The sequence below is a fragment of the Urocampus carinirostris genome, chromosome 11 (assembly GCF_059441175.1).
Source record: "Urocampus carinirostris isolate Australia breed hairy pipefish chromosome 11, RoL_Ucar_1.0, whole genome shotgun sequence".
Lineage (NCBI taxonomy): Eukaryota > Metazoa > Chordata > Actinopteri > Syngnathiformes > Syngnathidae > Urocampus > Urocampus carinirostris.
The window spans coordinates 16,693,117-16,715,937 of NC_142359.1; the positions used below are offsets into that span (position 1 = coordinate 16,693,117).

A 22,821-nucleotide genomic window follows, 5' to 3' on the forward strand; every position below is an offset into this window, starting at 1 on the left:
GTGAATGAGCGAATGAGTTGTCTGTCCCTGTGTGCCCTGCAATTGGCTGGCAACCAGTTGAGGGTGTCCCCTGCCCACTGCCCGGAGATGGCTGGGATGGGCTCCAGCCCCCCCGCGACCCTAATGAGGATAAGCGGTACGGCTGATGAGATGAGATGAGATGAGATTATGTCTCTTTGGCTGGGATGACACATTGCATTTGCCAGCAGAATGAGTTCCATGATGGACTGCAGAAACACCCAAGCGGGTCAGCACTTGAATTAGGATCTGAGTTGAAATAAATTTTCAGGTACCCAAAGCAGCTAGATAGCAGGCAACAATGTCAGCTCCCTCTTCGCGAGTCTCACGTTAATGTAAAATAAATGCAAATTTCTTGACCTACGATTGCAGTGTAAAAAGAAAAAAACCTTCAGTTTGCAGTATATTGACAGCAAAGGTGAGTCACTCAACCAGCCTATGTGCCATTCACAATATTTATTGGTCGTAGTGTCCACAATATAAACAAGAACCCAGGAGAATGCCGCTGCCATCCGTTGACAAATAAAACAAAAACGTGGCCAGCTTGCAGTCATTTAAAGCAACATAAATAACATTGTCGGCGCGCACACCCTTATGAGGACACTCTAGCCAACGTGCGCTTTGTACTCGATCGCACTTGGGCACCTCATGTAGAGAAGCGATTTTATAGTCAGCATAGCACACCATTGCTTGTTCAGTCTCGGAGATTTGCTCCCCAAAATAGTTAATAAACACAACCCCTTCAAGTACAAACGATTCAACTCCGGGGCCAAATTTAAAGATGAACCATAAAATTAAACTATTCAGTCATCAGAAAGAAACCTTTGCAAACTTGCCGAGAGGCCCAAAAGCTCGCATCTTTTTTTCTATCAGTCTACTTCGAATGAGAAGCTCGCTAGCTACCTGATTGTGTGGCAAAAGTTGTCGTCGGTTTTGGCAGTCTGACAAACGTTTGCCAGGAAGTGCTTCGATAAAGTCTTTTGCCATGATTTCCTATTTGCAATACACTTGCGCACACGGGCAAATTCAAACTCAATAAATAAGACATTACAGCGTTATAAGGCAATGTGGACTTTGCAGGCATGCAAACTTTAAGCACGCACGCACATTCGTTAAGGGCAACCACGTTTTTTGGAGGGATGCGAAGGTTTCAAGGCTTTGCAGGTGATTTGATTGGTTGCACACCCCATAACCTTCCACACTCATTCACCCATTTCATCACATCGCTTGCGCCCCAAAAAAAAAGCCAATTCATAAGTTGAAAACCGAGGCTGCTGGCTGCGAAGATCTTCAGGACAGTCCAGAAGTTTCCAGGTAACTCTGGAGTTTCCTTACTGTACTTCTGTCCAAAGAACAAAGATCAAAGTCAAAAGTGGTGTTTGTGATGTGGAAGTGGCCCGTCTCTTCGATGAGGTTGACGATCTGGAAAATAGAGGTGACGCAGAATGAGCAAAGAGACCGGTACATCCTGCCCTTTTGGCACACGGCCCAGGCTGAAAAAAGCCTCTGTGGCTCACCTGTTGCAGGATGTGACCTTCCCTCAAGGTCATCAGTCTTTTATGCAATTCCACCAGCTCATCCAGGTAAGCCTGCAGAAGGGTCAACGAGATGGAATCACTCAAACCTGGCCAGGAATTCCAATTGACTTCAACAAAAGTACCTTGTCGCACTCCAAATGTTTGTTTTTGTCCTGCTTGTTCTGGTTGTTTGGAATTGTGACGTCCAGTATCTGAAGGAGAGAGCGCAAAGAAAATCAGCCCGAGGATTCAAAAGTTTTTGGTTTCATGAATGTACTAATGTTAAGTGTTTGGACTGTCAAGGCGGACCAGTTTATTCCTGTCACCCCTTTTTTATTTCTGCTTTACTCAATTGTTCCATAAAGTTGTTAAATTTGATCTCACAGTAACCTTGTATTTGAATGAATAGAGTGAAAAAAAAAATTTCAATCAATCCTGATGCGAGTTCCAGTAGGTGACATGTCACATTTGTAGGAGCAGTAAGATGCCTCGGGGTTGCATGCCAGTACTACAGATTTACGGACATCTGCATTTGTAGCTGAAAAACGTACCACCATAAAATTCAGACTATAAGCCGCGACTTCCCGCCCCAAGCTTTCAACCCTGCGGCTTATGTAATGATGCGGCTAAATTTTACATTTTTTTCTAACAGCTGCCAAGGCGCTCGAGCAGTAAGAGTGAGACAGGTGGAATACATGTGGCGAGGAAGACACAAGTTTAATGTAACTTCACGCTTTGTGCATAAATAAAACTAGCAAGACGAGACCCTCATCATGGAAAACGTATCATTCGGAAGGGGAGGGCTATTAACCATATTGGGAATAATTTTACGAGTCTGTTTATTTGTAAACAGAATGAGTAAAGCAAAATGAACGGATTACAAGAAGCAGCGTCCAACGAAGCAAAATTTTTCAAGGCGGATTCCTGTATATTTGTCGGCATTTTTATGTGTTTTGAAATAAATATTTTACACTGTTGGATTCTATGGATTGTCCTTGATGTAACGAAGCCATTTTGGGGACATCCAAAGAAGTTGAAGAGGGCCGGGGGAAGTAATGGTCAGTTACCTCAACTTTATAGTTTTTGGGTATCTTGTTTCAGACCGATCGTGATGTTTCTCTGATGAGTATATTCTGGAATGGTCATCATATCTTGAACTCCAAGAGTTTAAGCTTTAATATGTGTCATGACCTATTTCAGTGACTGGTGGCGACGTAAAGACGCCTCATTGCATATTAAACGTCTACCGGCCCACCGGCGGGCCGTCAGAACATTAAGGGGTTAAGCTACCGTATATTATTAAAACTCTGTGTAACGTTTTTTTGTAAATATCCCATGTTTCAATGTGGGCACATCAGCTTATAGTCTAATGCGGCTTATGTATGTACAAAATGTTTTTCCCTTTAAAAATGAAATGGGTGCGACTTAAAATAGGGTGCTCCTTATAGTCTGAATTTTACATTATATGGAAAAGCCAATTAAAATACACAAAGTAGCTGTAATCCGTTGTTCTTCACAAAAGACAAAACGATTCCTGTGACTGTGAGCATATTATGTAGGTAGCTGGGACTTTGTGTAATATTTGACCATGAGATGTCGCTGTGTATTATAGTGCAACCCAAAAAAAAAAAAAGAGTGCAGCAAAGCATAAAGAAATTACAGAGACTCAAAGTGAACAATTGCACCATTGTTTTTATGATTTTGTCCAGCTCCTCACAAGGTTTTTGTGGTTATGGGGTACCCTTGGCAGCAAGATGGTGGACAATCATGTCAGCTCCCTATAGGTAATCCTTTTGGTATTTAAAATAAAAACACATTTTTTTGACCTACATGTATTTATGAACAAGCACTTTAATATGATAGTTCATGTATTTCTGCTCATTATTCAAATCTTTTTTTTTTTTTTTTAATTATGTTTTGTTTTGTTTTTAGACCAGTAGAAGGTGCTAAATAATACACAATTTTACACACCTTTGACACCATAATTTGTCTGGGCAAATAACATGTCAGCTGGTAACAACTTAGATATCTTACCTGGTTATTGGAGGTCTTTAATAAGGCCGTGACATCACTATGTGATGGAGGTGAGGAGGTGGAGCTGTCACTTTCACTACCTTCACTTAAAGTGACCCTAAGAACAAAAGCACGAGATGACTGTGTATTTTGTATGCACGGTCAGGTAACAGAGTTTGTACACCTTTTTAATAGCCAAATTCAAGCACTTTTTAAGTACTTTCAAAGCTAATTTTTCAATTTCTTCAGTGTCATTAGAAAAAGAAATCGAAAGCAAATCATGTTTTTGCAGACTCAAAAATATATCCTAGATTTACATATGCAATTTTTAATATTGGGTGTGCAGTTATCAAGACCTAGATCAAATCAAGAATATGTTTTTGCATCTGAACAATACTTAAATATTTTTGAAACAAATCTCTCCCCATATGGGTGTTAAGTAAAATGATGGTAATATGCAGATTACATTTTCAATTCTTCCCATTACAATTTACCACTGGGAAACAATACCTTAATTTTTTCGCATGGCTCATAATAAATGCCAGTAATTGATACTTAATCCTTACAGTAAAGCACATTTTATGGTGACCTGTTGAGATGTAGCATTCACCTGTCCTCTTGGGCGCGAACCACAGAGGGCGATGACGCTTTGTATGACAAAGCCATACAAACTAATAACATGTGCCGTTAATCATGAGGGAAGAAGAAATGCAAATGCAAAGTGAAGAAGCCAGCACGGAGCAATGTCGGCGTCATTTTTTAGCAGACTTGTTGTGAAATGTTGCAACAATTTCAAGCATTTTTAAGCACTTCACTAAAGATTCGATCACTTTCCAATCCTTGAAATCACATTAAAATTCATGCATTTTAAGGACTTCAAGGATCCGTACAAACCCTGAGCTAAATTCAAGAGGTATGGGGGCTTTTTGGAGCCAACCTTCTTTGGCGGTGGGCCAAATGTGAGCGTGCCTGCCGTTCGCCTTCAAAATCCAAGTCCAGGTCGTCGTCTTCCTCAGAATTATCCTCGCGGTTGTCCGAGTGGAAATCAGGCATCACTGACTGCAGCGGGCCAAGGACTAAGCAGCAGGGACACATAAGCAGAGATAAATTGAAATAGGAAGAGATTCTGCTTTATAACTACATTTCTGTAGGTTACACGGGACGATGAAAAATGTCTTTAGTCATAATCCCATCAATCAATACCTTGGCGTTTGTGGTGTGTTGGGGCAAAACCTGAACTGGAGCTGGAACCGTCTGGACTTGGCTGTTCCAACTGGCGAGAAGAAAAACAAACAAACAAAAAATAAGATTATAATAAATACAAAGGAAGGTTTCACTCAATTGTTAACTGGTCTTTGATAGTGCCTGACAAGGCGTGCAAAGTGTCCTGTGAATCTGTACTAGAAACGAATGTCTCGGCATCCCACAACCGTGGAGACCAGAGCGGCCGGCACAAAAGGCGCGAAGTCCACTTGAGTGGTTATCACCGCTGTCTGATCAGTGGCACACAATGGCGGGCCGCAAATCCTTTTCAAAGCTTTTGTAGTGCCTTTCTCAAAGCCACACAGACACCTCCTCACAGACAGGAAAATGCCTTTTGTCAACGCTTTCAAAACAGGGCTGGTCAGCACCAAAAAGATTTCACATTTCATACTGATGTCATCTTCTGACTGTACTCGAAAGTATAACTGGAGTGTTTGGAAAAAGAATCCCCATTTTCAACATTTAGTAAAGGGTCACCTATCTTTTTTTTTAACCTGAGAGCTACTTTTTTGTCCCTGATTAGTGCGAAGAGCTACCCGTTTGAAAATCATTTTTAAAACAGCAACCTATGTTATTACTGTTATTACCAGGTAGTAATTTTTAGAAAATGGGTTAAAATAAGCAGTCAACCACTAAAATATTGTTTTTAAAGACTTCGATCATGTCAATGATTTCTCATGCCAGTTAGAAATCAAATTTCCACGATAATTACTAAGACTCATTGCTGATGAGCCAATTTTTTAACCAGTCCACGGGCTACTCAGGTGCTCTTAGGGGGGTACTTGGTCCCTCCGAGCACCACATTGAAGACCCCTGATTTAGTATGTGACTCCTTTTTGCAACGGTTTATCCTTCTGGAGTCTATTGCAGTTGTCTTGGAACGAGTAGGCAAATTGGTTGCTAGCCACCCAAAAATAGCAGGCAAAAATGCTTCAAAGACTGGCGATAATGTCATTTCACCAAATTTTCAAATCAGTCAATCAAAACGAATTGCAACTCAAAGTAGTGTATAAAAACATAAAAAAAATCCCCCTTATCCCCACCTTATAACCAGGAATGACAAATACAAAGACACACACAATGGTTGAATAAACTAAAAAAAACAAGATAAGTGATAATAAAAAATAACTGTCGTTCTGTCTAGACAGAAGCTACGAGGAGTGTCTCTTTTAGCCTGTGGTTAGCATCTCGGTCACTCCAGGGGAAGATTAAAAAAGGTGGATTTAGCTTAGGGGTCTAGAACATGCAGCCCTCTGGATGATGGTTTGAGGTCCCTGCCTTAATATGAAATACTGTTATTGAATTGCTCCGAGTGGCATTCAAACTCATTCAAGCCCAGCAACAAGAGATGGATTGATTTATTTTGAGATAAAAACAACTCTGCAGAGTAAATGTGGGTGAGCCTCCCACAGGTCCCTATCCTCACATGGTTAGTCTTTGCCTTGCCATATTGGTGTTCATTTTATTATTCAATTTTTATTCTTATTTTGTTTTTATTTAATTCTTACCATTGGGTGACTGTGTATTTGGTGTTTTGGGTGGGGAATAAGGAGGGGATTTTATGTGCTTATTTTAAATTGAATGTTTTTACGCAACACTTTGCGTGTCTATTCATTGCCTGAAAGGTGCTTTACAAATACATTTTGATTTGATGAAATCAAAATAAGATCGGCCCACTTGATTCCAACTGCTCTGCTGCAAATGGGTTCTCCTGTTAGAGGGGTTTGAAAGTCGCAATCCGATTGTTTAACAAGCGTTTTAGTGTAAAACTAACATTGCGTGTGGCCACTCTTTTTTTCCTGCATTGAAAATGTGAATTTGAAGTGCATGAACAGCTCAGCACTCCTCCCGAGTGCTCCCCAATGGCGGCGCCAATTTCCTAATCCAAGTTTGGGTTCAGGCCCAGTGAACAGCGGGAACACAGAGATCAAACGAGTGGTCACATGACAAACCAAGGCCGGCGCTTTGCGGCCACCAGGGTTGCAAGTCTGAAAAGAATCCAACACCTGGCATTTGTCACCCCTCCACCCCAAAGACCCTTTTTAAAACCAGCCCCCGAGAAAAGCACATCCGAGACAAAAAAAAAAGAGGGGGGGTTCAGGAGTGTGATAGCATCTTACATGAAGAACAAAGAAGTTTATGTAAGCACTAGATGTGGAGGAATGGAACCACCAGCTGGTATACTGCTTGGCTGGCTACTATTCTATTGCTAATCACTGCTGCCATTGCAAACATCCTGGGCTATACCCTTGTAAAAGCATAAATCTTCATATCCGTCTACTTCAGGCCAGATCTTGGCTTGAGTGGGACATTTGTCAAAAGGCGTATGGTTATGAGAATCCAAAAGTTGTGGATTTCCAGCTAGGTCTAACATATAGTGCCACCGGTGCATTTTCAAGGAAACATGTCATGATGTTGGAGCCTATGGAGCCTATATTGGCTTCATAAAAAAGGTTTTACTTTTCACACTCTCGCTATATCACTGAGTTGCATAGTGTTCTGCAATATTGTATGTTCTGCCTGTTCTCTACCGGTACCCCTGGGATAGGACATAAAATCATTGTGCTGAAATAACATGGATGAATATGTATGTAAATGAAAAATTGCATTTTTATGTCGTTTTGTGTGACGTAACCTGAGCTGGTACAACAGAGTTAGGTGGTGTATGCAAAGGGGGTGGTGCTGGGGCTTAGACGGCGGCAGCATATTAAAAATGAAACTGGTTTAAAAACATTTGCCTGTGAGGGAGGGGTGTCATGCCTTAGGAAGATTTCCTTGCTTTAATTGCCTCCTTATTTTTAGTAACAGTCCATTTTTTACAGCTAGGCTTGGGCGATAAAACGATGACGATAACAATAGTCATAATTCTTGCCACGATAAATACTAAAAACATTTGATGAAAGGCAATAATTTAAACTGTAATTACCACATGACTACCGGAGAGAACGGGGGCGCCAACACAATGAAAACAAAAGTTCCAGACCAACATTCAAGAGACGAAGGAGGTGATGAGGAACAGCCAATCATTTTGGAGGAATAGCAGATCATACAGTGAAAGCGGAAGGACTAAAATGAGCGATAAAAAGACGAAGGACACCCAGCAGACTCACTCAAAGCATGGCGAAAGAGTCATAGACAGGCCCCTCATCTTCAGTTGTTTGGAGGTATTTTGGCTACTCAGAATCAGATAAAAAAACCAGAAGCGCAATATGCACATACATGCATTTATAACAGTATCGCCCGCTAGCATACGCAGAAGGAAACACAATTCAGTCCCAAACAAGTGCTAGCAGACGTTCAACAAGCACCAGGCCAGTGAGCAACAAACGGCTGGCTAGCAAGGCGCTACCTGTGTATACCTGTAACCAGCACCATGCGTCTTCGTTCTGACATTAAATATTAGGTATAGCGGCATCAGATGTTCTTAATTTTAACTCAGGGGCAAAAGTGAAACTCTAAATGTTAAAGGATGAAAATATGTGATGATGATCACAATTATTATCAATATTGTCAGATAAAAAATATTATGTCATGATAAAATTGTTGTCGTATCGCTAAGGCCTAGTTACAGCCATGCAACTCAGCATGGGGATTGATTCCTTAAACTTCTTCATATTAATTGATAATCAGAAGCTTCATTCATTGGTAATCACGTTTTTGCAAGCCCCTTTAGCATCATTAAAAGACTTGGGGTCCATAGCGAATAACACACAGCACAGGAAAAAAACTGGATGAAATCAGTGCCTTGCTAAGTCTTTACGAAGCACACAAGATTCTGAAATGAGATTGTAAGAGGTAGTTAAGCCAATAGCATATTGGGATTTTTGTGATGCCATGAGGCAAACCAATAGAAGACCTGCTTTTTATACGTTGACCAATAGCAGACACGCATCCAAGAGATATAACACAACTTTTTACCCACAAATTGAAGCTTTCAGTTCACATTGCCGATTAAAATCACTATTTGACAGTGGAGTAGTTATTTGAAGAAAAAACAAGTTTATAGAGTACTAATTGTTAATCAGAAGTTTATTTATGCCCTGGTTTCAATATTTAACTGTACAAATATTAGATTCACGTCACAGATTTCGCCCATCACGTGTTCTTTTTTAACGTAACCCCGTGATATAAGAGGGTTTACTGCAATCTTAAAACAACAAAAAACATGAATGTTCAAAATTTTTCCCTTCTTGCTAATATATGTAGAGCAATTCAAAAATTAATAGCACACATTACAAAGTGACACCAGAAATAAAAACCTCAAATACATTTTTTTTTATCATTTAAAAATGCAACACGTTGGTTGTTAATTTTTTTGTTTACCAAAGCAGCTTTTTCCAAATAATTTGATTTTTTGTATTTTGGTAGTCCCATTGAATTGGTTTTGGTGTAGTACTTACGTCTGACTTAGTGGACTCCACGTCGGAATCATTATTTTCAGGCACTTGGTGGAAGAGGGGAAGTGTGGAGACCTTGCGGTGCGCTGCTTCATCGGCCTCTGGATGCAATTTACTGTTTGCTACGAGTTGTCTGTCCTTTAGTAGTTTCTTATCGGAATGTTGAGCGTCAGATTGCCTGCCATGTAAATCCCCAGTTCTTTTTTTGCATTTTTTCGCAATGCGATGGTCCCCATCCGGGACAGACGGTCGCTTGTTTGCTCCGTGGTTCGACACCTCGCTTCGATGAGACAAGGACTTGTGCTCTTTTAATCCCATTTTAGAGTTGCTATTTCGAAGAGGCTGGTTTTCTTTGGGTTTTCTGGAAGGCTCTTTCGGCGCTTTGCTGGACTCCCAGCTCGAGTCTCTGAAGGCACTTTTGGTCTCTTTCGAGTCTTTTAGCAGCTTGTCTTTGTGGTCCTTTGAGGGTTTGTGGAGTTTGGAAAAGCTGCTGCTGTTTGTGCTGGCGGTGGTGGCCGTTGTAAGAAGCTCTGTACTGCTTCCTTTGGAGCTTTCCTAATGGATACAAGAATGAGGTATTTTGATTTTGCCGTAAGAGCGATGCAGTAAACACCTAAAGGCGAGTTTAATTTCAAGACTTTTTAATGCCTTTTGAAATTAAGTTTAAAACCAAGTCGACAAAAAAGGGCAGTGAAACTAAAAAAAAAACACCACATGAATTAGAGGCAATTTTAAAGAAATGTTGTTGTTTTTAAAATCACATTTTGGTCCGTCAGAAAAAAATAGCTCTTTAGACATGGAAAAAAAAAAGATGTGTGCAGTACATCATGGATCCTCAGTCAAAACTGGCAGATAACTACTACTTCCAAAGAACTTTCCTGCACACTCATGAAACATTTTCATCATGATGCTTGAAAAAAATACTTTTTTACTAGCACTTTTTAATTCAAACAAAGAGAAATCTTATTAATGTGTTCACATTTAAGACTTCCGACAATTTTATTTAAGACATTTTAATGCCAATTAAGGCCTTACTTTTTTTTTTTTTAATAATGAATTTTAAGACTTTTCAAGGATCCGCAGGAACCCTGAGCCATTAAAGCTTATAAGTTACAAAAGATGCGAGTTTCATGCAAAACGTGACATTGTTTTACAAAGCTTTGTCCAGTATTATTAGTTTATTTTCATTTTCAAGCCTGCCCGCTCAAGCACAATACAAATGTTGCATTTGATGAAAACTTTAAAAAGCAAGAACGGCCGTTTGAATGAGGTGGATTCTACGTGCGCAGTTTCCTAAAACAGAGCACACGGCCTTTGAGGAAAAAAAAAAGGAAATGCATGGATTGTAACGATGGGGGTCATTTGGCCCCAGGTCTCACCTCAGGCCCTCCTGTCAATATTTCCTCCATGCAATAAAGCCATTAAAGTCTAGACGACGGGTTGCGTTCACTCACTTCCAAAGCCTTTTTATTTTGTCTGTCGGCTTGTGACCCGCAGACCTTGAGGACATAAAGATGCCGACCCATTCTAAACTCAGACGTGCTCTGTCACAGCAGTAAAGCAATTCCCCTACAACGGGGGTGGGCAACCCGCAGCTTAGGAGCTGCTTGCGGCTCCTTAGCGCTGCCGCGCGTTAAATCAAAAAAGATGTGGGAGGGAAATACATTTTTGTTATGGTTTCTGTAGTACAAAGATGAAAGAAACACTTAACGTTTTCCAATGCTGTAAAAATGCTAAAATAATGTTGTTTACATTTTAACTAGGGGTGTAAACTATGAGACGAGAGGGAAAATGGTACGACACATTTCTGCTTTTTCTTGTTTTCTTCTCTCCCGTATCCCCTTTGTGAGTGATGATCTGTGCGACCCAAGCCCCGGCCCTTTTAATGGAGCAACGTTACAACCCAGGTAGGTGGCCATTTTTAAAACTGGTGTTTGATCGGCCATGGAGTCCAAAGGTAAAAAGAGAAAAATAACTGCACAGAAATCCAACTTAACTCTTTAATGTGATTTACTTTACATTTACAAAAGGATGCAATTTATTTTCATGAATGCATGCTGCGTTTTTTTCGCATTCCTTTTCTCAGATAAGGGTCGCGTTATGCAGAGTCCATAATGTTTTTTTTTACGAAAGCTAGTCTCGTGTTGCATCATTTGCCACAGGTTGCTCTGCATGCAACTTGGTCATTTTGATAGTAGGCTAATATAGATACATACAGCATGTGTTACATTCATTATAAGGCTTATTTAAGGCTTTTAAATTGTTGAAGCTCCTGACAAATTTTTTTTTTTTGGTCTAAAATGGCTCATTCAACATCTTGGGTTCCAAACCCCTGCCCTAACAGGGGGCTCAACCACGGAAACAAATAAAAATATTTAATGCTTTGCAGGAGACTTAAAGTGGCCAAGCAAGTAGGAGCACTGGTCAGGATTTTAAAAACGCAAGATGGTTAAGTGAGCAAAAAGATAACCTACTGTCAGCAACTTCGAAATGTAGATGGACAACTTCTAAGCGGAATCAAGAATTGGAGCATTTGCCATTTATGGCTAATCAAAGATGTGCAACTAACCTTGGGTGGGTGAGAGCTTTTGCTCCTCTTAGGTTCCGAGAGAGTCGACGCAGAGGAGCTGTTTGGAAATGTTGGGAGCTTCATTTGTGGCCCAAATGTTGAACCCTCTTGCATTACCATCACCTGACAAAGGAACAGCCATGAACAACACTTAAGTTAGGCACATTGTTCATTTCTTCTAGGAGTCACCTCTATGCTCCTTCAATAGTGCAGACCAACCTATTTAAATGACAATTCAATGGGCTTTTACAGAACCAAATGAAACAGAGCTTATTTTAGGAATGAAAACATTTAAAAGCAAGTAAAGGATAAACAAAATGTATTTGTTCATTTCAGCCAAGTGCTCTAAAAACCTCAATCAAAGTGTCAATCTAGATTTAGAAGTATTTATATTTTGGAGGGGATTTACTTGGGTATTGTTAACTTAAGACTATCCCATAAATGCTGCTTATCCGTGCTTGGTTTGAAACAAATCCACTAAGTGACCGGAGCATGCCCACCCTTGAGATATTCGATATCCCGTAGGAGTTTCCAACCTCAGCAATGACAAAGATTCAAATCCTGTCAGTCACAATTACATAGGAGGGCCTTGCACTTGTAAGTCGTAGACTGCTACTGCATTACTAAAATCTTACTTTTGGGTCCTCCGACGTGTGTTTTTGGGGATCTCGTTGCTGTTGAAACAAAAGACAAGTTGTTAGCAAGCCCCTCATGAAATATACCCTTTGAATCAACAATTGTAAGGGTCTTGTGTGTGTGCAAAGGCTTTCAGTTGCTCCACCTGGTATAAGTGACACCGAGCGGGTATGTGGGTTTGTCTTTGAAGACTAAGAAAGGCGTGCAGGCAAAGTAAACAGTGAGAACTTAGCGTAGGTCGTAAAGGCCGCATACGACAAGGGTCTCGAGCAGAGAAAATGGAAGCAGATCAGCAAGTAGTATGGATAGGTGCAACTTTTAAGCACAGACTGTCGCTTCTGACTAGTATGAATGGTGTCTAACATTGAAAAAAAAACAGGCATCGCTGGCCTACCCCTCCGGCTCGCAGAAGCTTGCGCCGGAAGTCTTCTGTAGGATTGTTGAATGTAAGTTTCTCACAGCGGAGATGATTGACTGGCGGGTGGCCTTCAAGGTGGAGGAAAAGGTCGTAGTCGAAGCGGACTTTCTTCGGCTCCTCCTGCAATGATGGATCGGGTTTAAATGGGGAAATGCCTTTCACGTGCAGAAAGAAAGAGACTTGTGACAAAGTACCTTATTCCTAAAGTAAACTTCAATGGGCAAGATGAAGCCGGCGTATCCGGACTCCTCTACTTTATAAGGTGGATCCTTGCACACTAAAAAAAGGAAAGAGTTTATTGCAGGGACGCACCCCAGGCAGGGATTATTACAGGGTTCATGCACCTTTTTCATGGCCAAATTCAAGCACTTTTTATGGACCTTTAATGCCAATTTCTCCAGAACCATTAAAAGAGAAATCCAGAGTGAATTATTTATTTAGCAGATCCACAAATAAATCTGCTATTAACATATGCAACGTTTAATCTTGCTTGTGCATTTGTATACACATACGATTTTTAGATCTTGAGTAAATCGCAGATATATTTGTGAAGCTGATCAATTCGTGAGTAAATATTTTTGTGACAAATCTCTCCCCATATAGGTGTTGGGTAAATAGATGGTGTCATGTAGCCTACATTTTCAGTTATATGTTCTCCCCAATACATTTAATCACTGGGAAACGCTACCTAAATTTTTTGCATGGCTCATAATAATTATCCAAAATTGATGTGTAATACTTGCACTAATACTCATTTTATTGTGCCCTGTCTAGGTGTTGTATTGCACCTGTCCTCTTGAGCGTGACCCGCAGATGGCGATGACACTTCACAGGACAATGTCATACAAACTAATGCCAGCTGTTATTACCGAAAATTCCGGACTATAAGCCGCTACTTTTTTCCCAAACGTTCAACCCTGCCGCTTATTTAGTGATGTGGCCAATTTATGTAATTTTTCTAACGGCCGCCAGCAGCGCTCGAGCACAAAAGGTAATATTTAGACCAGTGGAATATCTGCGCCGAGGAAGACTGCAACTTCTTGGCTTGTGCATACAGTAAATTAAATTAGCGTAACCATACCCTCATCATGCAAAATGCAAAAAGAAAGGCACGTGACGCAGCTTTCAAGCTAAAAGCAATCGAGCAGTCCGATAAAGAAGGAGCGAGCGTGTTGCTAGCGTGTTTTAGAATAAGGGAGCGTGGGACGATGTCTATATGACGAAGTTTCTTTCCGACACTGAGAAAGACGACTTTGACGGCTTCAGTTCTAAGGAGGAAGATGAGGACGGTTTACCGTGATTTTCACAAGTACGGTATGTTTTTTTTACCAGACCCGTTTACTGTGTTGCGAGCGTGTTGCTAGCGTGTTTTGGAATAAGGGAGTGTGGGACGACGTCTATATGACAAAAGTTGCTTTTCGATGGCTTCAGTTCTAAGGAGGAAGATGAAGACGGTTTACCGGGATTTTTACAAGTACGGTATGTTTTATTAACAGACCTGTTTACTGTGTTGCGAGCGTATTGCGTTACAGGCACCGTTTGGGATGAAAGTTATTATTATTAAAGCTTTGAAAACTCTCTCGGTGTACCGTCTTTCTTTGTAAATATGTGGAACCATGTATAATATGTATTTGCAACTGTATATTTTTGTAATGTCTTTATTTCAGACACTTATTCTGATGTGTTTCCCACGGGCGAATAAAAAAGAAGGGGCGAAAAAAAACGCGGGCTGACGGGAAGTGGGGACCGGTAAAGGTGAGTGTTTGTGGACGCGGCAGACAATAGTGGATATATATTTTTCCCACCCTTACCTTTGGAAATATACACTTTTTTCCTTGGATTACTTTCAACGGGACCTGGACTTTGCAGGTCTGCATCAAACCTTAAGTACCGGTATCATTTACCGTTCATTTTGCCGGCTGTGATTTTTGGACTGTGTACTATTATGGAGGACATTCAGTTTCAATCGCTGGACATAGTCGGGTTTGGGTTAATTTTGTGTTCGTGTTACATTTCTTTAATGTGGGCGCATGCGGCTTATATACAGGTGCGGCTTGTGTAAGTACAAAATCGGTTTTCCTTTTATAATGTGGTGGGTGCGGCTTATAATCAGGTGCGCTCTATAGTCCGGAATTTACGGTAATCACGAGGGAGGAAATGCAATGGCAAAGCGAAGCCACCAGAGAGCAGTGTCGACATTGTTTTTAAGCACACTTGTGTCGACACATGGCAACAATTTCAAGCATTTTCAAACACTTCACCCAAAATTCAATCAGTTTTTGATATTGAAAACACAACGTAAAATTCAAGCATTTTTCAAGAATGTCAAGCACCCATACGAACACTGTCATTAGTTTCTCTTTCCTTTATTAAACACATTAAAAAATAAGCATAACATCAGCACCACCAGGGCGTGCCTGCATCTCTCCTCACCGCTTCTCCCAATGGACTATGAAAAAACAATGTCAACTCGAGCTCAGGTGTACTTGGCTCAGAGGTTCCTGTTTGTCAATCTGTCTTCTTTCCCGGTGGACTTGAATGTGCATTAAAAAATAAGAGGGATTTGTTTCACAAATAACTTAGCGTTTAATGAGTGACGGCGTCTTTTTCAATCATCCAACTAAAAGAGGCCCGATCGATGTGACAAAGGAGTGATGGGATCACAAACCCTTCAGCTTCACTTGAGATTTACCGCTCTAAACATTACAAATTAAAAAAAATACTAACAAACTGCATGGCGATTAAGCCAATAACCACGACAAGCAGTCACAAAGTAAGCAGTGACCTGGAAGAAAAAAGGAGCGCTTGGAGCGTTTCTTCCCTCTCTTTCTTTGAGCCCAAGTCTTGCTTTCAAATGAGATGCCAATCACAGAACAATGCCAGTCAGCCTGTATTTGGCGTTTCTCCGCAGACTGCCTTGTAATGAGGCCAGGTCGGACACCAACCTTAAGAGGGGAAAACAACAAGACTGGCACTGAGAGTAAAAAAGGGGAAGGAAAATCCTTGAGTTTGCCGACCTAACAGCACCTAATCCTAACCGCGACTCTAATTTCAACAGTGGACAACGGCCAATAAATGTTGGCTGTGTAGTTTGGAGAGCAATGTCTCAGATATTTCAGATTTCACCCAACCACTTTAAAAATACACACAGTAAAAAAAGTGATTTTGGGAAAAGGAACTTTCTTTTTTCCTCAACACGTTCTCTTTAGTTCGTCCCAAAAACGTTTTAGTCTTTGTCTACCTATTGAGGCAGGGAATCAGTCACCTAAAAAGTGATAACTTTTTCTTGAGTCTGATGACATAAAAATAAGATTTGAAATCTTATTCGTGCACAAGATTGTTTCGCGTCGGTATATGTCATAAGGAAATTGGTTAGAAATTAGTGAAACGTCCATCACTGATGTGTAAATTATTTGGATCGCCAGAATTCATGGTATTGAGTGACACTGTTCAGTTTTACATCTCATTGTTTTTCTTTCCAAAAAAAAAAAAAGACATCAACTTTGTGATTGGCTCCTTATTGAATTACAAAATGGATTTTCATCTTTCATAAACTCAAATACCAACAGAATTTCTCTTGTAGCAGATAAACAATACTCAAACTGATCATGATCCCAGAGTCAGTATCTGAGACCAGAAATTAGATGATTTGAAAAAAAAACAAACTCAGCAAAATGAAATGTTCTGTTCTAGAGGAATCAAATGCATAATAAATTTGCATGTTGTAGGTTTTCAATGGTGGTTGGTAGTTAGTGACGTAGCACGGTTGAATAGGCCACGTCTTTTAAAAACAACCTGGCACTATGTTTTCTTAACAGCCCCGGCTGACCTAAATGACCTTGCGCTAATCAGCCAACAGCAAGACTGGACAGCACAAACCTGCTCCAGATTAATCTGGAAAGATTAAAAGGCCAGCTCTACAAGAAACATCACAGTTTGTGTAGTCAGCCAAGTCACTTGTAAGACACGCTGCAGGTGGCCAGTATGAAGAGTTTTTTAAGGGGCCTGGTAATGAAAAAAAAACCCATCAAAAACTGATTTTAAACAGAATTGTCAGTCGAACTGAGGGCAGTCCACAAGAAAAGCTTGGCGGCCAATGGCATCATGCAATTAACTGAAGATGTAACGATCTAAAAGCCTTTGTTCATGGCTCAGTGCCCTTGACAATAGGGTGGTGACCTTTGACAAGCTTATGGTAGATACAGTCAATATCCAGCGTTTGACTGTCTTGTACAGTGGAACCTCGGTTTTCAAACGCCTCTCAGTTCGAACAAATCGGAGTCAGACCAAAAATGTTGAGAAATTCTTGCTTCGCTGTTCGGTCAAAAAAATCGGAGTTCGAACGCCGGTAATGCGTGAGTGCGTACGCTAGGATGCGATGCTGAGCGGCGTACGGGTGTAGATGGCTCTTTTCGTGACCAACTGTTCTTTCGTACGGAAGATTCCGATAACGCGAACGTACGATTAGCCTGGGTTAGCTTTATGTTTACGTTAAACATTCAAGGTAAACATTCAGGGTGTTGGAACGGATTAAAACGATTTACATTATTTTTAATGGGAAAAATGATTTCGGTGATCGAACAAATCGGTTTTCGAACAGGGTTCTGGAACGGATTATGGTCGAGAACCGAGGTTCCACTGTACTTTGAATTTGAACCAGTGAACATGACAAAGACAAAAACTTGACTTGAGGACAATGGAAACAATCAAAAACAGTTATTGAGGCAACAACTTCATTCATCTTTTTTGGGCCATTTAATTCAAAGTGATGCGATGAGTAGTGCAGCTTGCACGTTCTTTGGCAAAAAGGGCTGAAAGACAGTAATGCTAAAAAGGGCACACAAAGACCCTGCTCCTCTCTTTCCCCTCCTCTCTTTGAGCAAAGCCAGCGTTTATGGCTCAGTTCCTGTTCTTAGGTGGTGGCTGCCCGCCCCCAGCCCACAATTGCATCCCCCACCCCTGTGGCCCTTTTATGCTGCCAGCCCAGCAGCACTCGATCCGTAACTTTCATTGCTCAGGTTCTCTTTGTATTGTATTGTACTCCTGTCTAGAGTTTAGGTTTTTTTGGTGCTTCTATTGTGTATGCACAGACCGTGGAAATGAATAACCACTCATTTTTTATCTTAAAGTAAACCATAAATGCATTCTTCCCTTAAAAGCAGGCTCATTATTCTTGGTTGGATCTTTTGCCAACATCAGCTTTTACCTTGGATGAGAACGATAGACTTAAAGATCACTAAAACGATGATTAACTCCAGGGAGTTAAGGACAATTAGACAGACATGTGCTGGTCCATATTCATGAATAATGTGAAGTGGGACATGGCAGCCAACATCCACCAATTAATTTCCATTTTTCCTCATGGGGTATGGCTTGGCAGCCATCAAGATGTGTAGATAAAAAACTGCAAGAATAGACTCGCCATTAAAAAATAAATAAACTAAAAAAAAAACCTCCAAAATGCCGATGACCAATCCACTCCTGGTTGTAACCTCACCTAACGAGCATTTAATTTAAAAGCACTTTTTGATGTCGCTTGAAATAGAGCTTTTGTTTGTATCTTATACAAGTGCCTGCTCAAACATTAAAACTGCTTAATGCAGGTATGGAAGAAAGAAAAAAGAAATGCCAGTACTTAGCGGCGATCAAGCGACAGCCAGCAGGCTAACATGTTGAACCAATCATTACACCATCATACAGTGTGTGCGTGCATGCACACAGGCGTGTGCACCTATACATACCGTCTCCAAGTTGGCCAACACTAAGCTGGCCAAGGAGTCATCTTGCATTGTACCACATTTAACGTACTAATAGTGCTGCTGTCTTTCCCTTTCAAAACAAGGGCCGTGAAGTCCATCCTGTGGCCTCAAGTTCCAAATTGAAAGATGGCGAGAGAACAAAAAAACAAACAAAACAAAAACGGAATGGGTCTTCCCTGGCTCTATTTGATGGAGGCATTGCCAATGGCGGTTCCCATAGCAACACCCAGAGAACATTTTGTGGTAATAATAAAGAAGCAGCATCTTTTTTGGGGGCCATTTAACACTTCGCAGACAAAAAGTGACAGGAGTGTTGTGATGGAGGAAGCGTCTGTTTAGACTCCGGCTTAGTTCTTGGCGCTCGTAAATTCTGACACGGACCCGGACAAAAGCCTTTGAATCGGGCCTGAAAGTGTGCCAGGCAGCAATGACATTCCATTGCGACTCTATATCTCTTCAAAATGAGATTAGCGTTACAGTTGAACTCCATTCAAAGCAATACAGTGTTGGCATTTTCAAGATTCAGAATTTAATTAAAGATAATGCGTTTGTCATGAGGTTTAATGTGTAATAAACCACATTTTGACAGAGATTCTGTGCCTCCAGATAGAGACCCAATCAATGCACACTTCAGAAAATCTTGTGAGATCTTTGGGCCGCATACAGACATATACACATGGGCTGGTTTAAAAGATCAAAGTTGGTAATAGCCAAGTTATTGACTCTCCTCCACTTTAGGTCATCTGCCTGGTGCATACCTCTGCCAAACTCTATGACCCCACCCCCCTCAAGGATCCTGTAACCATTATGGGACTTGAATGCCCAGCAGAGCAGAACCCTACAACTTTTTTCACCAGTATAGTGCCATGGAAGGACTGATGGATCGGTGGATGCACGGACAGCAGCACAACTCACCTCTTTTTGGTTTGGGAAAACTCTCGTGAAGGTGGAAGACAACTTTCTCCACAAAGTGCTGAATGTTGCTGTGTTCTGGTCCACGGACGAACACCATCCAGTCGTGGGTGAAGCCCTCCACTGTGGGTTTCTTACGGAACTGGGCGCGGTGGCCGAGTTCGAGTTTCACCTGAACGGCACCCTGGGGAAGGAGATGTTGATTTTACACCCCTGTGTCAATCACAACTAATTAATTGCAAGGGTTTAAACCTGGGATATCAAAGTCAGTGTGGCTCTTTTAGGCCAGATCCAGACTTTCTTTTCTAATGCAGGCCAGATCAGTAAAATATTGTCCTCCACAAATCTTTAGCTTTGTATACAGTTTTTGGCTTAATCATTCAATATACATTCATACATATTATTATTACGGATGACAAGGGATCTTTTCTAAGCACATTAATTCAAAAACAATGGGGGATACGATTTTCATAGTTGGCAATGAATGTATAAACTGTGTATGACAGTTGAGTGAATGCAGTTTTACTCCTGAAACAACTCACCACGCTATACAAACTTGACACTGCCCTCTAAAGGCCGGAAAGATCACTTGGTTTGGATTTATTCACAAACTATAACTTTTGATAGAAATGACCTAAAGACTTGCTTCTTTTTTAAATGCCCAGAAATGTATGGAGGTCCGGTTATATTACACAACAGGCCGTGTGTTTAACATGTCTTGTTTGAACTTTAACTTAAGGGCAAAATGCAACACCTTTTTAAAAGGTATTTTGAAGCATACACAGCACTCACCTACTCTGTGGTGGATATTGAGGTTTAGTTACTACGTTGCTTAGTTAGTAAACATTACAACACCTGTTTATCAACTTTTTCTAAATGTGTAAAAAAAAAAAGAAAAAGAAAATGCACTCGGCGTGAACACTACGGGGTGTGGTGACAGGACAAATAATAAAAATAAGGCATACCTGTCAACCTGTACGTTTATTATGCATTTTAAAGACGTGTACGACGTACAATAAAATCTGTACGGAAAACCGCAAATTTGTCAATTATGGGTATCATCCGGTATACACAGACTATCACGAAACGGCAAATCAATCAAGTCAAACGAGTTCGCCGAGGTAGCCTCTATCTCGGTATTGTTTATTTCATTGCAAACGAAGCGAGCGTTTGATGCTACTGTGCGCATGCGTCTGCTGTTGTAGTGCCTAATTTCGACTCCCCTGCAAAATCCTCCCCCCCTCGCGTGAACGCGCATTCTACTGCGCTTCCGACAATAGCAATCGTATTCTATATAATAATCTTATTAAAACAATAAAAAATTATTTGGTTGTTGAGTTATTGTTTTTGTTCGGTTTTTATTTTATTGTTTGAAATAAAGTATTCATTTATTCATTCAAATTTTAATTTTAATTTTTTCCTCCCAAAAATATCTTTATTTACAAATTTAAATTTAAAGTGTTATTAAAGGATATTTGGTGATAACAATTGTTCTTGATTTTTGGATTTTGTTCTTATTTTATTTTTTATTATTATGAATGTGTGCAGAATGATAAAACGAAACACATGTACAATATAACATGTTGAACTACATAAATAAACACGTTTGAAAAAAAATATGGTGTAAGAATTTTTTGTATTTTGTAAGGGAAAATACGACAGTGGCCAGCACGGCGGCGCAGTGGTTCTGAGTTTGTGGGTTCAAACCCCCTGTGTGGAGTTTGCATGTTCTTCCCGTGCTTGCGTGGGTTTCCTCCGGGCACTCCGGTTTCCTCCCACTTTCCAAAAACATGCATGTCAGGTTAATTGGCCGGTCCAAATTGTCCCTAGGTGTGAATGAGCGGGCGAATTGTCTGTCCCTGTGAGCCCTGCGATTGGCTGGCAACCAGTTCAGGGTCTCCACTGCCTGAAGACAGCTGGGATGGACTCCAGCACCCCCGCGACCCTACTGAGGATAAGCGGTGCAGATAATGGATGGATGGAAAATACGACAGTTTGTAAGGGCATGGAGACGTGGAGGTTGACAGGTATGATAATGAGTTATTTAAAATCGGAGAGCAGTAAATTCACAATTAAAGATTCATAATATGCGTAATCAATAATGTTTCATTCCAAACAATTTCAGTTTTTAGTCTAATGGAGTCCTGTAAATTGAAACAAATTGCAACATCGGACATCGCTACTACTCAATTAAACACGTGCATAATGCAGAACAACACATTTGCTCATACTTGAAATCTCTTTTAAAATATAAATGCTAAAGAGACAAATAGATGATTCATGAAATCACCGCGCTGTTTAAGCCATAGGTGCATTCGGCTCACACAAACCAATATCGAAAAAGTAGGCACCTCTCGGACGTGACATATTGTAGCGTTGCCTTGACTAACATTGGCGAGCTGGCACCGATACAGGTTGGATGGCTACTCACCGGGATGGCCATTCCTGAGGCCGCGCGTAAATGCTATTTCATGGGCACGGATTTGGGAAAGACAGAGGGGGTAAATCCGGTTCGCCTGAGACGGCAGACATGGTCGCGACTCATTGCGCTCCTGATCACATTCAACTCTTTCCAAGACTCGCCGGTCGTCAAGATACCAGGGAGAAAGTCTGAACATCCGGTTTAAGCTTTCAAAACAAGATCCTGAATGCAACTTTGCGCAAATTTACCTTCATTTATGGTTATTTATTTTATAAGTAAAAATCTAAAACCATACAAAATATCTTTAAGGTACAGAATACTTCCATTTTTCTATGTGTACGGTTTTACAATATACAGAAAGCTTTAATTTGAATACAACGTAATACGCGTTCTACTATCCAAAACCAACCACTTTATTTACCTGCAAAGCGCATGCGCTGTCCAGTGGTTGACTCAAACACGAGACGGGAATACCCAATGGGAGAACAGGAGTAGTGATGGGATGACCAACTCTTTTCAGAGAAACCGTCTTTTTCGGCTCGGATCATTAAAAAGAGTTGTTGGTGTATTCCAAATATTATGTAATATTATGCACAAAAAGACTTTAAAAAAAGGGAGGGGTGGATGAAAATACCAAAATGAGAAAAAAACACTAGAAGAAAAAATATCATAAAAAGGAAACGAGAAATGAATCGGTCACAAAATGAAATAATAATTAGATTTAAAAAGTTATTACACAATATTATGATAGCCTTTTTAACCTGCACTGAACTTTTAACTCGTTTCAACATTTAACGTTTTATACTAAGCAAAAAATGCAACTTATACACCCTTCTGTGCTAAAAAACAAATGATCAAACAATGGAACTTTTGGCTATTTATGCTAAAACTCTCAGC

General features: G+C 40.6%; 1 protein-coding gene across 1 annotated transcript; it reads right to left on the reverse strand.

Moving 5' to 3' along the window:
* Positions 1 to 454: 454 nt before the first annotated feature.
* On the reverse strand, positions 455 to 22,079 carry mllt3 (MLLT3 super elongation complex subunit). Its single transcript, XM_088347122.1, has 13 exons — positions 21,934 to 22,079; positions 19,506 to 19,686; positions 13,026 to 13,108; positions 12,808 to 12,951; positions 12,413 to 12,451; positions 11,778 to 11,900; positions 9,212 to 9,763; positions 4,752 to 4,821; positions 4,486 to 4,624; positions 3,570 to 3,666; positions 1,679 to 1,747; positions 1,536 to 1,607; positions 455 to 1,440 (listed from the first exon to the last, which is right to left on the reverse strand). The coding sequence occupies exons 1-13, from the start codon at positions 21,943 to 21,945 to the stop codon at positions 1,309 to 1,311; spliced, it is 1,713 nt and encodes a 570-aa protein (XP_088203248.1). The 5' UTR covers positions 21,946 to 22,079; the 3' UTR covers positions 455 to 1,308.
* Between the last annotated feature and the right edge of the window lie 742 nt (positions 22,080 to 22,821).